Consider the following 16,461-nt stretch of genomic DNA (forward strand, 5'->3'; position numbering starts at 1 on the left):
GCAATCATTTTGATACAGTGTATTGTTGGCTATTGCTATAAATATAACCGTGCCACTTATGACTAGTTTTGTGGCCCAGGGTCACATATAGCATGTAGTGCAATTTAAAAAAATGAAGCTAATCAAAAGTGCTTTCCACATTTCATAATGAAGAATAGAAAAGCAAATAAGACATCACCCTTATACTGTGGTAATACCAACTATGGTATGGTACCACAATTTATCAATGGAAATCAAACCATGTCTATCATAAACCACACAACACAGACCCAAGTGTATGCATCCAATGCGTTGCCATTTTTATTTTTTTTGTCAAATAGCTTTAAATGACCAGTTGATGCTTTGAGGGTGGACCTATAATGTCAGGGAGGGTTATTTGTGTCTGTAAGGTTGAAGTGAAAACAACATGAGGAAAAAAACAACTATCATGGAGGTGGTTTGTCTGAGGAGATCAGTATCTCTCGCGGTCACTCAACCGGTGTGGTGTCATTTCGTGGCCATTTCTAATAACATGGGTACAAACAAAATGCCAGAGGGCTGTCAGCTTCGCCATGTGATTTATCTGACAAAATGACCTGCTTTATCAAAAGCTGAAGGCATTTTGCCAACTAAAAACTGAATCCAATGTGGAATATAAGAATGGAATTGAATGGAAAGACTGCAAGGTCGACTAATAAAGATAGTGATGATATTTATGATGGTATCAGCCAGTGAGAGAAGCAACAGTGAGGTGTTTCCTAATGAGAGTCTGTTATGACTATAATAACTCTTACGCTGAATTACTCTTGCTGTTGGTGTTTGGTCTTTACCTCCACTCAAAAAGTTTCATAAATGGTCAGCTTTTCGCTTTACAAGATTTTAACTGATGGACTGGAGTGGTGTGGATTATTGTAATTTTTTTCTCAACTGCTTGGACTCTCATTCTGACGGCACCCATTCACTGCAGAGGATCCATTGGTGAGCAAGTGATGTAATGCTAAATTTCTCCAAATCTATTCCAATCAAGAAACAAACTCGTCTACATCTTGGAAGGCCTGAGGGCGAGTACATTTTCAGCAAATTGGCATTTTTGGGTGAACCATTCCTTTAAAAATCAATTATAAAATGAACAGAATTTTGAATTCTGCAATGCTATGGTTACCATCTATGCTCATAACAACCAATTTGTACATTAGATCACATACTTTACAGACATGTCTGATAGGATCATCCATTTGCAGCTGTTCAGAAATGTCAGTCGCAGAACTTTATGCTGAGAAATAAATGACTAAGTTACCTGTATGAACTTGTTATGAGAGACAAAAGAAACCATCAGGTTATGTTCTACCTCTGCAGGTATTAAAGTGCCATCTCATCTCTAGAAACAAGAAGAACAGGATATTATAGACACAAAATGAAAACTACAGCTGAGAATTGTAGCTTTTCCATCCGTTTAGTCTATTTTTCACACTATTTCCTCTAGAACCACATACCAGCACAGGAGGACAATGAAGTACCACTGAAATGCGTAGTGAGCTGGAAAATATTTCACAACTAAGAAAAAATGTATTCATGCTTAAGAATGAGGTATGACAATCTATATTTAAAACAAGTCTTCCATTTATCTGAATGCCAGTATAACCTTGAAATGGACAAACCTGTGATCAAAAGCCAAATACTGTTTTACTGTTAAGTGGTGCATGAAAAAAACACTGAAACTATGAATGCAATTTGAAGCACCTCCACAACTTCTCTCGGTTTAGTTTTGTTGACTTTTCAAAGGCGTAAAAGGGAGAACAGGACATCTCATCATGATCCTATCATGATTGTTTGGCTTAAAAAAAACTAAACTCAGAGATAGTTGTCATAGCTGTGTATTCAGCACATCAGTAACTGCATAGGAATCAATCGAATGTGAAGAACAGTAATGGCATGTAATTCTCAATACAAAAGTGAAAAAGTCTACAGAAAGGGATCACACCAGTCTCCCTAAGTAGATAGCCTTTGGATATTTGTCTTTTAGTGGTGCCCACTGCACAAAAAAGTAGTCAGAAAAGTAATAAAGGATCTTCCCGGATAGAGACAGTGTCTCCACACGACAGATGCTCTCCACATAGACGATCAAGACTCTTTTTAGGCCCAGGACGCCCAGGAGCAGCCCAGCGGCACACAGTGGGACACATGTTCCTGGACCATTACACAGCACCTGAAACACAAACACACACTCGCTTAAAAACAAAAAAACACACACATATATATAAAAAACACATTACAATTCAAGATTCAAGGAATTAACATTATAGTTAAGGCATTATAAACTAACAATGAACACCTTTTTTTTTTTTTTTACAGCAGTTGTTAATCCAGGTTTATGTTTCTTTATTAATATACACTATTGCTCATTGTTACATTGTTAATGTTTGTTCATAATACACTGATTAATGTTAATTCATATAATTACAATTTTAATGCAGTAAAAAGTATTGTTCATTATTAGTTCATAATACCTGATGCATTAACTAACAAATTGACAAATTGAACCTTACCCCCAAAAAGTAATACTGTAATATATAAAGTTGTCCCAATTAAACAATACTTATACCCCCCGTTTCACAGACTGGGCTTAAACCTGGTCCCAGATTAAAATGTGAATCTGAGCCGTTTCAACTGAGAGAAACTTGCACTGACTGATCTTAAAATATATCAGTGCCTTTGTCTCAAGATTCACACCAGTAATGTTTTTTCTAAGGCACATTTATAAGAAAAAATACTTATACGTTCTAATTGAACTATGGCCTAATCAAAACCCTGTCTGTGAAACCAGGCCATAATCATTACTCAAATATAAGTTTGAAAGGAATTAATACTCGTATTCACAAAGGATGCATTAAACTGACGAAAAAAAATAAATAAATTAGGTTTTACACAAAAATATTAAGCTGCACAACTGTTTTGAAAATTGATATAAGAATGATAATGGTTATTGATGATAATAATGTTTATTAAAGCAGTTAATCAGCATATTAAAATGATTTATGAAGCATCATGTGACACTTAAGACTGGAGTAATGATGCTGAAAATCCAGCTTTGCATCACAGGAATAAATTATATTTTACAATATAGTTGATTAGAAACAGGTATTTGAAATTGTAATAATAACTGTAATAATATTTTACAAAATCAAATTTTTTATGGCATTTTGATCAAATAAATGCAGCCTTGGTGAGCATAAAATACTTCTTACAAAAACATAAAAATGGCTTCAAAATCCATAAAGATTTTAAGAGTAAATCAATTTGTCAAAAGTTGCCATTTTTCTTATTTTAAACTAATCTCACTATTACCTTAAACTATAATTTTATTTTAATTCTGAGCTAATTCGATTGAAATTGAGGGAATACAGTGGTTTTTCAATTACTAATCCATGATTAGTCAACTTGCAACATGTTATCTGTAAATAAGTTCACTCTCTGAGACAAACACATGAGGTGAACTTGACACACTCGGGGAAACAATTTGTGGAATTTACAGTTTTCTGCTTTTGGACAGTAAAAAGTACAATACAAATTAAAGATGAACTGATTTGACTTGAATAGGCGAAGACAAAACATCAGAAAGACGCCAGCTTAAAATACAGAGTCCTCTGAGTTGGAGAAATATGAGCTTTCTGGTTCAAAACTGGAGACAGCGAGCGGCACAGGAAGGCAGTCAGACTTCGGTGGAGATGAGCCATGAGGTCTGGAGAAATCATCTTACACTGACTGCTCAGACACATTAACACTGGAAAAATCCAGCCTCTGTCTGCTTAGAGCCGAAACCGATACGCGGCAGGAACCGAGGACAACGACCCAAGTGAGAACATCAGAGGTGAGGGACGTTTCCACTCACATACGCTTCAATTCATTTCTGTCTGCTTCCACCGCTGCTCAGATTGAGTTTATTGCCAGCTTCCAAACTGTCTAAAACACGCCTGCACCTAGAGGCAGATGGGGATGGGCAGGGACGGACCACCAGGTGGGTGACACATCTCGGCCTGTATTTACATTTCACACACACCTGCGAGTTCACTTCAGGGAATGAGATCACTGTCACCCAACAGAGAGACGCTGACTTCAGCTCAGAAGGGCTGCTGGATTGTGTACGGAGATTGGCGAGCGTTTGCTATGGGCACAGGCCAAGCTGTCAGAGTGCTATTTGAGTCTGTCATCAGAGTGGTGCAAATTTAAATGGCCATTATGTGAAACTTCAACATGACATAAATCAAGTGTCAGAAAAACACCATTTCTGGGCTGTCAGATCGGCGGGGTGCTGAATGCGCATCAAAGAACACAGCTTGTTTTTCTCAAGTCTCTTTTTGTGTGTTAAGGAGAAGACAGACTGATAATGAAAACTGGATATGAGGCGCTCTCTTTTTAGACTCTTCTGCATTTTCTCAAAAGAAACACTTGGCATTAGTAATCGTGAATGTAGGAAGAACTAAAACACAAAACACTAAAGCAACAATGACTTCTTTATAAAAAAAGTAAAATGTATATGAGCAAACATAGCATAGCACAATCCTTCTATATATCCAAAAGTCAGTGTAGAAAATAGGTAAGAAGCTAACAGACAAAGTTTTATAATAATTTTCAAATGGCATACTGAAAAATTGCTTTTTTTTTTTTCATATGAACCGTTTTCATATTGACTTTGCAAAACCTAAGATCTAAAATTTAAGTCTGTAACTTAAATATATTAAGATTTTTATAACAACTTATGAAGTCTATAAAGTATAACCTAAGGTCTAAAATATATTGATGCAATTTGGAAATAAATAAATAAAATACAGTAGCATCTTTCTAAATCTCAAGGTTTTCTCAGACTTTTTTGGGGGAACTATTCCTTTTAGGGTCCCACTTGATATTAGGTGGCCTTAACTACTGTGTACTTACATTTAAATTAATCATTTGGTACAATGCACTTGTGTACATACATGTTCTTACATTGTACTTATATATTTAAAAATACATATATGCAATTACATCTGTAATTAATTTAATTACACTGTTGACCCAACCCTTACACCTTAACCCACCCTTAAACCTACCCATACCACCAAACCGGCCCCTAACCTTACCCATATCCCACCTCAAAACCAGCAAAAGTGTTCTGAAATACAATATGACCACAATAAGTACATTGTACTTATTTTTTTGATGTAAGTACATAGTAATTAAGGCCACCTAATATAAAGTCTGACCCCTTTTAGAAAATGTATATTTGTCTTAAAATTGTATAAGCAAAATAAAATGATTTTAATATTTATGTGGGGTTTTTTTTGTTCTTTTTTCTTACAAAATACAAATCATACATGATCGTTAAGTTTAAAAAATATATCAACATTTACCTTAAAATATCTTAATAGCACCCTGCCGAAGGTCAAAAAAAAATAAAAATTAAATTTTTAACTAAAAGAGTCGGCCCAACATTAAGAGCCCTGAAGTGATTTTCACTTGTGTCAACAACCAGAACCACTAGTCCGACCCTTTCCAGCACACCATATAAACACAGTGCTCAGCTCTGAGTCATACAAGGAAAGTGAAAATCTCATCAATATCTGTTGATGACCAGCGCATGTTAAACTGCTGCTTATCTAAAGCCAGTGGGGATTATACACTAATGCTGAAACACTGTCATAAATCAAAGGCCCTTATGGAGTCATTGTTCCTCTGATGACATCACTGTGAGACATGTTCGTATCACATCTGCACAGACAGGTGAGGACGTAATGACTAATGAGGTCATTGAGGTGGGGCCACTTTATTACGCCACATCATACAGAGTAGCTCCAGGTGAGATTAAACTGCAACCAGGTTTTGTTACTTCCCTTCTCAAGCTTCAGATGAGTCAGCACAGACCAGACTGCAGGCGTCACGCTAATAAATCACAGACGAGTTCATTCTGAGTTTGTTAAACAGTAACAAAGTAAAAGGCTGTCTATACAGTGTCTTATGTGTAGCAACACAACATAAACACTCATAAAGGACCGTTATTTTACTGGTCTGTGTTACTGCAAGAATGGCAGCATCCTATAACATTTCCACTTTTTTTTAAATAGTTTGTTTATTGGAATGTGTGATTAGGATTATGCACTGATGTAAATTTGGGGATAGAGTATGTATAATATGTAAGTACATTTTACGAGGGTGATGGCAAATGGTCAGGAAATATATTTAAAAAATTAATGTATTTTTATTATATATATATATATATATATATATACACACACATATACACACGTACATACACACACACTAACTGCTTGTTTATGAACAGTATCTCTCTACGTGAATATCCTGGCATTCTAACATGCAGATCTTGTTTTATGATCTATCCATCACTAATTATCATAAACATATAGATGAATATTAAATAAATAAAACACACAGAGCTCCGTCCGCTGCATTTCCAAATAAGGCTAAGATGAAACATGGAGATGTAGTCAAACAAAAAGCTCAGGATCAGTGAGGAGTCTGTGTGGAATGTGAGGGGACGCCCACCGCACAACATCCAGACCCCGTTATTTGTTATTGTTAATCGTACAAATCTCCTCCCCCTCTCACAAAATCTATGGAACACAGATTCTTCAAATTGCTTTCCCTTATTCTTTCTCATTTTTGGATTTGCGTCACAACTAGACTCACTTAAGAAACTGAATGCATTTCTCAGACAATTGCGTAAGGTGGATTTCTGTGCAGAGCAGTTGGTTTATCAAGATATTTCAAAACAAATTAAGCACCAATTCAAGTGTAAACTTGTCAAAGGGAGTCTAAGAGAGGAGATGATAAATCGATAGACAGACAGACAGATAAAATTCAAAATACAGGTAAAAAATAATTTCATAGACTATTATTTCATAGACTATAAATATATATTAATACAGTGCATTGTGCCCTAGTTTTACATTTCTTTTACAGTGTAGCTGCTGTAGGAAAGCAAGTCCCGCCTCTCCAATATAACAGCCAATCATCTTTCTGATAGAGGCATCACCTGTTTGTTAGAGCATTAATACTTTTTGTGTGATTTGACCTAAAAATGCAAAATATATAATATCAGCATCAATTTCCTTACTGATTTGAAATTAATTATTGAAAGATAATCTTGACAAAGACAGACAAAAAAATAATAATAGTGACAGAAATGACCCTCAATATAGTGTGAACAAAAGTCCCGCCTCTCCATTAAAATAGCCAATCATCTATTGGATATCATCGCCTGTTTGTTTACTCAAAAATATTTTTGCTCAACCCTAAAAAAATATAATTTTTATGTATAATTTGAGGCAAAGAAGCTAAATATATAAATACCAGTGTTGTCAGTTTTATTGCTAATTTAAAATAAATTAAAACCATCTTGATAAACAGTTTTTTAGATTTCAGTCTTAGTAAAAACAAGCTGTAGTTATTATGCAACTATATTACGTTTTAAACTAATTAAGACTTTTGCTACATGCCACATCTGATAAGTAAACAAGCAAAAGCAAATATTTATTAAAGTCACACAGATGTATTAACATTAGCTGTAAATAGTGAACAGTAGTATTCACGATTAACTGCTCCTCGTGGCATGCGGAACCAGGCCGAGACACTCTGCTTGTGCTGATACATCTGGAGCTCATGAGTAGCCGTGACGCACTTATTTCCTTTTATGGCTAAAAGAGGACTGAACACACCTCCTCTTCACCTCCGGATTTCAGATCTGACCCCCCATTTCCCCCTATTGCGCTCTGGTATGTGGATGAACGGGCCCCCAGCCCCTCACTGACATGCTCAAGTTTGGTTAAAACAAAACAGCTGACATTTGAGTCATGCTGAAGGACGATCCCTCACCGAGCAGACACAATAGGGGTGCCGGACCCCCTAAAGAAGATCTTAGACATTGTCTACTGGACTAAAAAGGAAATCCTGCTGTCGCAGTGCAATGCCGGATCAAAGGCCACCTGGTACCTTTATTGTAACTTCACATTCCAAATAAACAACAAAACTTAAAATATTTTAAACATAAAAACATTAAAATAATAAGAACTGTGTCAGAAAGGGTGATTTTTAAATTATATAGCAATAATGGATCAAACTGATAAAAATCTATACAAGCAGTTAACTGCATTCAATTTAATTTGCATTAAATATAAATATTAAATGAAAACTTCAACAAATGTGGCCTTGGTGGATGCTTTAAGATAAAGTACTTGAAACTAACATGACAACAGACACAAATCTGCAAACCTCTTTCCCATTAAATGAACTCGGCTGACTCGAAAAGTGGGAAATGACGTCAGCATGAGGACAGAGGTCGCTAATTAGAGATTAACAGAATACTATAGCATGGTCTCCCGTGAGAGATCAGAATCATTGACCTTTGAGCTCTACTGCTCGATCACTGCAGCGCTGGCCGCTTAGTCATGCTCCGCCTCCTCTCAGCCTGTCGCCACGGCAACACAGAAACCCGATGCTGCTTGGCTCCACCTCCATGGGGAGAGGAGTCAAGCAGCTGGGCCGAGGAGCCAGTCAGGTCTCGCCACATCCTGAGAACAAGACCCCTCGGCTGCTCCGCTCACAACCCTTCATTACACAACCACAGGAGGAGGAGGAGGAGAGAGAAAGAGGCCCTGGATTACAGATCATTCCTGAAAAAGGGCTTAAACGCTGCCCATCCCTCTCTCTTTTACTAAATCAACCCCCTACCTTCTTTATCTGTCTTTCAGAGTTTTCCCAGCAACTCTCTCTCTCGGTTTCTTGCTGAAGAAAAGCAGAGAAACAGCAGGACTAGTGTTTGCTTATTCAGCAGATAGTCTTCCAGCAATAATGCAATAGTCTTATCATCTGCTGAAGGAAAAAACGTCTTTATCACCTGCTTAAACATTCCCAGTACTGCTGTGTGACATGCACAACAACTACTGCTTTTGTGTTAAGCAGGGATAGCTCACACAAAATTAGCATTCTGTCAGCATTTACTAAACCTGTATGACTTTCAAAAAAAGATATTTTGAAAGTCAATGGGGTCCAAAAACATTTTTGATACTTGAAATAAAAAAAAATAAAAAAAAATTACCACAAAAAAGTTAAATGGATCACTCCATGTCAACTCGACAAGAGTTCCCCGGCTCAAATTTTAGTGATGAAACACAAAATATTAAAATGTCATTGATGTCTATTTACTGAGTAATCCACTATTTCGTACAGAGGGTCAAAATGAAAATTTTCACCTGAGATTCAGAGCCAAATTACAAGGGGTTGAAATGACTTCAGAAGGAAGGCAGCATCATGTTATTTTTACAGAGATTGGTAGGTGTGTTAGAAAAATCTGTTGACTTTAGCAATCTTTGTTGCATTGTGTGCCAATGGTGACCGTTCAAAACTGGAGAAAGAGCACTTCGAGTTTTTCTCCAAAGTTTGAATACCTATAACTCAAGAATTATTAAAGATATCTTTATGCCCTTTTAGATATTGGGTCTTAACACACTTTCCTTTTGGCATCTTCATTTTTGAGGCCCTGTATGGTTCAGTTCCAGAGATAGTGGAATTTAAATATGGCTCCAAGAGTAAATTGTTAAATTGTACAAATTTGTACAGTGTACAGTGGTCAAAAACCAAATATGACTTGCATAAAACTTATACTTCTTTTCTTTTAAAGAGGAATGTCTGAAGAACAAATATTGAAGCTAGAAATGGATCTCTTTTCCTTCTGTCAAAACAACTACACTGAACATACCTGTCTGAGTGCATTAATTTTCATTTTCCAAATGTTGCGTGTCTATAACTCAAGTAGTGTTTAAGATATTTTGATATGGTTTTAAATTCTAGTCCTTAAACTTTTCTTTCTGAATCTTAATTTTTCTTTTTGAATCATCTTTTTGAATAATCATCAAGGCCCAATATCTTTCAGTCCCATAGATATAGGGACCTCATTGAGGCTCCATATTCAGATTATTGAATATTACCAATATTTTGTGGTCAAAAACCAAATATGGGATCACATTGACTGCACCATTATAGGTTGTCAATGACATGAGGATGAGGCAATGATGACCGAATTTTTGGGTAAACTATCCCTTTAATTGCTTGGTTAGATATTTCAGCGCAGTTTAATAAGCATTTCACATGTATTTGAATGTATAAATTGCAGATCTCAAATGTCCATCAAACTCTTTTTTTAAAGTCAACATGGAATAATATTTGAATCCAATTTTACTTCTAAAATGTGACATTTCAAAGTGAAACATGATATTCAATGACCATAAGGTAGGGCAGGATTTCATCTAGACGCTTCCATTTCATCTAGACTTTTTGACTAATCTGGCAATGTTTTCAGCTACAAATAAGTTTGCATTAAAAATTCTACCATATTTAAATCCATTCCACTGATTTTCCCACCACAGTTAGTATAGAAACTAGAAAAGAAAAGTGTGAGCTGACTTAAAAACGCAAACATTATACCTGTAATTCTCGGACTGAACCTTAAGGAAAACTACAGAATTTGAACTAGATTTTGGATATGATCTGAACTATAAATAATAGAGGGTGGATATATTTATAAAAAGCTATGTTTTTCAAAACAGTGCACAGGATGTTTGAATTCTCAAGGTTATGGACTGGGCAAAAGATGCCACAGTGTTAATCTGAAGGACATGTGGCTACAGAGATTTACTTTAGAAATGCATTAAAGAAAGATTAACAATATAGAACATTTAATAATACAATATAATACATGTACATGTTACTTGAGCCGAATAATTACACTATTTTACAGCTGCCAAGAGCTAAATTGAACTTGTTTCATAATTGATGAACTTTGCAATATTGACATTACTTGTCAATATTGTAACATTACTAGTTACTGAACTAAACTGAAACTAAATAACACTAGTGTCTTTATTGTATTGTATTGCACACAGTATTAAAGTGCTAGAGAAATAAATGACACGACTACTGAACATTTTTCAAATTCAATAATGCAAACTAATATACATCACATTCTAGTATGTTTGCATACTGTATCATATCGATAAAATGCTTTTATTATACTCAAAACAGAGCTGGGCTGCCCTAAGGCATAATCTCATAAATATGTTATGAATGTGCTATTTCTGGATTGGGGAGGGGGGTGTTACACAAACGTCCTGCAGAAGAGAGGAAATTAATACTTAATAAGGATATGATGGGGGATGAATGAGAGGAGAGAGAACCCACTATATCCGGCTGAAGCCTAAAGACCAGCAGGACAGATGACATCAGAGCGCTGAGGGAACTCAAAACGGAGGAACTCCACGACTGACGCACCTCCCGACTGCGAGGAATCCGGTGAATGGTGAACTGTGATTAGAAAAGAGAGGAAAACATCACGGGGGGGGGGGGGGGGGGGGGGGGGGGGGGGGGGTTAGTGAGAATATAAGCAGAAGAACATTATACAGTACACCTGATCAAATGAGAGAATATGACGGAGTTGACATCTGTTTGTCTATCATTTCAAATCCAGTCATGAAAGTGCTCGAAGGAAAATAGAGGATCTGCTGCCATCTGCTGGTCAAAGTAAGGCACTATACAAATCAAAATTTCCCACATTTAGTTTCACAGAAGAAAGGAAATCATATGGGTTTGGAAAGAGGACAGAATGGTCATTTTTTGGGGAATAAATCCCTTAATGGTGTAAAAATATTTAGTATAGACCAATCAACCTGAGAGGGTAAACCGCTTTTCTCCCGCTCTGCTTCAAATGTTCGGATCTTCTCTTCGCTCATTTTATCGGTGTCTGCGATCACATAGTGTCGAGGGTTATAAGACTGAGATAAACTCCCCATCAGACGGACGATTTCTGTTGTGTGTCCTCCTAGGTGAAACAGAAAATAAACATTTAAAGTCAATATTAATAATAATAATAATAATAACCAAATTAACTAGCAATATTTAAATTATAATAAATTTAATATTTTAATTACTATTAATTTAAAAATTGCTTGTTGGCAAATAAAATGGATAAGATCTTTTTAAATCAACCTTATTATTAAGCATTAAGCTAAATTAAGACAAGACTAAACAACAATGGAAAAATAATATAAAGAGTATATTTTAAATGACTAATCAATAAAAAATCAATTAAATATGTATAAGTGGTTTAAATGTTTATTAATTAAAAACAATATATTTTAAATGACTGATCAATTAAAAAAATGAAATATTTTTATATAAAATATACAAAAAATATTTTATATATGTATGTATATACATATATACAGTATCTCACAGAAGTGAGTACACCCCTCACATTTTTGTAAATATTTTATTATATCTTTTCATGTGACAACACTGAAGAAATGACACTTTGCTACAATGTAAAGTAGTGCGTGTACAGCTTGTATAACAGTGTAAATTAAACAGTGTAAACAGTGTTTTTGTTTACTGTGTTGAGAAGTGCTGAAATCGCGTTTGGTCTCGTACTGTATCGCGTATCTTGTCAGTGTGTGCACTTGCTTGGCCATTTTTAGTTGATAAACAGGAAAGTGGGTCCAGCTGAATTGAAATGGTGATTTGTTGGATTGGTATAAAAAAGGTTAGTGGTCATCTTGGAGGTGTGATTGGGGTCATTATCATGTTGGAATACTGCCCTGCGGCCCAGTCTCTGCTACAGTATGTCAATGAACTGTAGCTCCCCATTGCCGGCAGCACTCATGCAGCCCCAGACCATGACACTCCCACCACCATGCTTGACTGTAGGCAAGACACACTTGTCTTTGTACTCCTCACCTGTTGCCGCCACACATGCTTGACACCATCTGAACCAAATAAGTTTATCTTGGTCTCATCAGACCACAGGACATGGTTCCAGTAATCCATGTCCTTAGTCTGCTTGTCTTCAGCAAACTGTTCGCGGGCTTTTTTGTGCATCATCTTCAGAAAAGGCTTCCTTCTGAGACGACAGCCATGCAGGTCAATTTAATGCAGTGTGCGGCGTATGGTCTGAGCACTGACAGGCTGACCCCCCACCCCTCTGGATATGACGCTGAGCACGTGCACTCAACTTCTTTGGTCGACCATGGCGAGGCCTGTTCTGAGTGGAACGTGTCCTGTTAAACCGCTGTATGGTCTTGGCCACTATGATGCAGCTCAGTTTCAGGGTCTTGGCAATCTTCTTATAGCCTACTCCATCTTTATGTAGAGCAACAATTATTTTTTTCAGATCCTCAGAGATTTCTTTGCCATGAGGTGCCATGTTGAACTTCCAGTGACCAGTATTAGAGAGTGAGAGCGATAACACCAAATTTAACACACCTGCTCCCCATTCACACCTGAGACCTTGTAACACTAACGAGTCACATGACACCGGGGAGAGAAAATGGCTAATTGGGCCCAATTTGGACATTTTCACTTAGGGGTGTACTCACTTTTGTGGCCAGCGGTTTAGACATTAATGTCTGTGTGTTGAGTTATTTTGAGGGGACAGCAAATTTACAATGTTATACAAGCTGTACACTCACTACTTTACATTGTAGCAAAGTGTCATTTCTTCAGTGTTGTCACATGAAAAGATATAATAAAATATTTACAAAAATGTGAGGGGTGTACTCACTTGTGAGATACTGTGTATATATATATATATATATATATATATATATATATATATATATATATGTGTGTGTGTGTGTGTGTGTATCCAGTGCCCTACAAAAGTATTGGAACAATAAAGACTAAATTGCTCTGTTGGCTGTGGAGTAAAGACATTTCACAAAAGATGAATATGAGACAAAACTACACAATGTCACATTTTATTATTAGCAGTTTCAACACATATATGTTTTACCAAATAAAAAGAACAGCACTTTTAGAGTTCATCCCACTCATTGATGTGAGCATAAGTATTGGGACAGTTGAACATAAGGCAGATATAAAAGATTAAAATCTATTATCTAGTTGCAGATCCCTTGCGCACAATCACAGCAGTGAGTCTGTGACCCATAGACATCACCAGACTCTTGGTCTCATCCTTTGAAATACTTTTCCCAGCCTTTAATGCAGCCAATCCCAATTGTTGCTTGTTTTGGGGAGTTTCTGCCTTTACTCTCCTCTCCAGCTGGTGAAATTCATGTTCAATCAGATTTAAATCTGGAGATTGACTTGGGCAATCTAAGACTTTCCATTTCTTTGCCCTTATAAACTCCTTGACTGAACTGGCAGGGTGTTTTGGGTCATTGTCCTGATGCAATATGAAGCACTTCCCAATGAATCTGGGGGTATTTTCTTGAATATTGGTAGGCAAGATGGTTTTGTACCCTTCCAAATTCACTCTGCTACTATCATCATACATTAAGTCATCAGTAAAGTTGAGAGGGCCTGTTCCAGAGACAGCCATGCATGCCCATGCCATGACACCACCTCCACCATGCTTTACAGATGAGGCTGTATGCTTGGGATCATTTGCAGTTCCCTTTTTTTATCCACATTTTTGCTTTCCCATCACTTAGATAAAGGTTCATCTTTGTCTCATCGGTCCATAAACACAGTTCCAAAACTCTTCTGGTTCACCTTTGTGCTTTTTTGCAAACTCTAATCTTGCCTTTCTATTTTTGGTGCTGGTCAGAGGTTTGCATCTTGCTGTGTAGCATCTGTAATTCTGTGTCAAAGTCTCCTGAGGACAGTAGATTGTCAGAGCATCACCCCAGCTTTCTGGAAGTTGTTGGTGATTTTACAGACAATGTCTTTTATGGTTCATTTTCACAACTTTTATGATTTGTCTGTCATCAACTACTAACTACTGTTGTTTTCTCAGCCGATCAGGTAGTTAGTTGTTGGTTGCTGGTGGTTTCCAAACTCTTGATTTCTCCATGCCCTTTGTTTTTGCTATAGCTCTAATTTACTTCCTTTTTTCTTTTAGCATCCAAATTACTTGCTTTTCTCTCAAAGTCAGCTCCCTCGTCTTCATCCTGGTTTGTGTGTCATCATCGAATGCAAGATTCAGAATACAGAAGTAATGGATATAACTGATACGACACATTCCCTGCTTTTAATATCTGAAGAATTAATGCAACAGGACACAGCTGATCACTTAGAAAGACCTGTGAGGCAACTGTTTCAATACTTATGCTCACATCAGATAGAGGGATGAAACTCTAAAAGTGCTGAACTTCTTAGCTGGTAAAACATCTTTGTGTTGAATCACCCAATAATAAAATATGACATTCTGTAGTTTTGTCTCATATTCATCTTTTAATCATATTTGACTCCACAACCAACAGAGCAATTTTGTCTTTACTGTTCCAATACTTTTGGAGGGCAATGTATAATATATATATATATATATATATACACACACTACACACACACACATATATTGATAAGTGGTTTAAATGATTACATGATTAAATGGAGTAATACAAATATTAACAGATAAATTATGAATGAAAAGTAAAACAACACAAATGTATGGTTGCTCTCCTGAAGCAAAACACACACATTCTGCATTTGAGGTTTCTTCACTGCATATGTGTAAAAACGAAAGGATATCCATTTGTACTTTTATGGTTGGTGACGATATGGTTGGTTCTTCTGCAATTATAATCACATTATGGTTTGTTTTTCATTCAATAATTTGAAAATAGAAATGCACTACATTGATTCTTACCTGATCCTGCCACCACCAGGACTGACACAGAGCCCTTCTGTCCTGGTTTATATTCAGATCCATGTCGCAAAATACCAAATAATCGTGAAATGAACACTATTAATAATACTCCACTCACCACAACATACAGTAATGCCATCAGTGACCAAACTAAACCCTATCAGTGATTTTAACAACTGAGTCTCAAAACGTTAGTAGCCTCACGTTCGTCAAAAACAAACGCACATTTATAATTTAAACTACTTTATAAACTAAACCAGGAAGAAATGCTGTATTGTTGAGAATGGAATGATCAGGACGCGTGCAGCTGCTACGGAAAGTCATGACGGACCAACTTCACATCACTTTTACTCAGGAGTTTAGAAACGGCGACATCTACTGGCAGCTTTTAAAAGTGAAGGAACCTAATCACTTATTATATGCATAATTTTATTAATCATTTCAACGTTATTGCCTTATAAAAAATATAGTTCATTTTCAGCACACTCCTGTAGTGGTGCGTGCTGTTGTTACACAGTATGGGGGAAGTTGTCACAGTGGAGCTTTAATCGTTTTTTTTTTTTTTTGAGTAAAATAGTAAACATTATGAAACACAAAAAATTATCAATCTACATAATAAAATGTAAATTAAAAAAATAATATAACTAATAAAATGTGTACATTATTTTCTTATGGAAATGGTCCTCAGTTGTTTTGTACCCTGCCCACTTGAATGTCTTGTAAAACTGGCAAACAGATGTGATTTAGACTCATTGTCACAAGCAATTTGTTATAAATATTTGTCTGATTGCTTCAAGCTGAGTTAAGCTATTCTGCCACCTGTGATTGCA

The 16,461-nt window shown here is 36.3% G+C and overlaps 1 protein-coding gene across 1 annotated transcript; it reads right to left on the reverse strand.

Annotated features, from left to right (window-relative positions):
* Positions 1 to 275: 275 nt before the first annotated feature.
* Positions 276 to 15,993, reverse strand: LOC306864661 (UDP-N-acetylglucosamine transferase subunit ALG14-like). The gene is made up of 4 exons (XM_079408805.1): positions 15,632 to 15,993; positions 11,694 to 11,845; positions 11,209 to 11,331; positions 276 to 2,185 (listed from the first exon to the last, which is right to left on the reverse strand). Exons 1-4 carry the CDS (start codon positions 15,768 to 15,770, stop codon positions 1,955 to 1,957), a joined length of 645 nt encoding a protein of 214 aa, XP_079264931.1. The 5' UTR covers positions 15,771 to 15,993; the 3' UTR covers positions 276 to 1,954.
* Positions 15,994 to 16,461: the final 468 nt, after the last annotated feature.

The sequence above is a fragment of the Barbus barbus genome (genome assembly GCF_936440315.1).
Source record: "Barbus barbus genome assembly, chromosome: 46".
Lineage (NCBI taxonomy): Eukaryota > Metazoa > Chordata > Actinopteri > Cypriniformes > Cyprinidae > Barbus > Barbus barbus.

What these genes read in the sequence shown, in the direction of transcription:
- LOC306864661 (XM_079408805.1), bottom strand. Translation starts at nt 15,770, where the DNA reads ATGGCATTACTGTATGTTGTGGTGAGTGGAGTATTATTAATAGTGTTC. An exon ending in CCTGGTGGTGGCAGGATCAG is followed by an intron (nt 11,846 to 15,631) that starts GTAAGAATCAAT and finishes TGTTTCACCTAG; the next exon opens with GAGGACACACAACAGAAATC. An exon ending in TTAGGCTTCAGCCGGATATA is followed by an intron (nt 2,186 to 11,208) that starts GTGGGTTCTCTC and finishes TTTGTGTTTCAG; the next exon opens with GTGCTGTGTAATGGTCCAGG.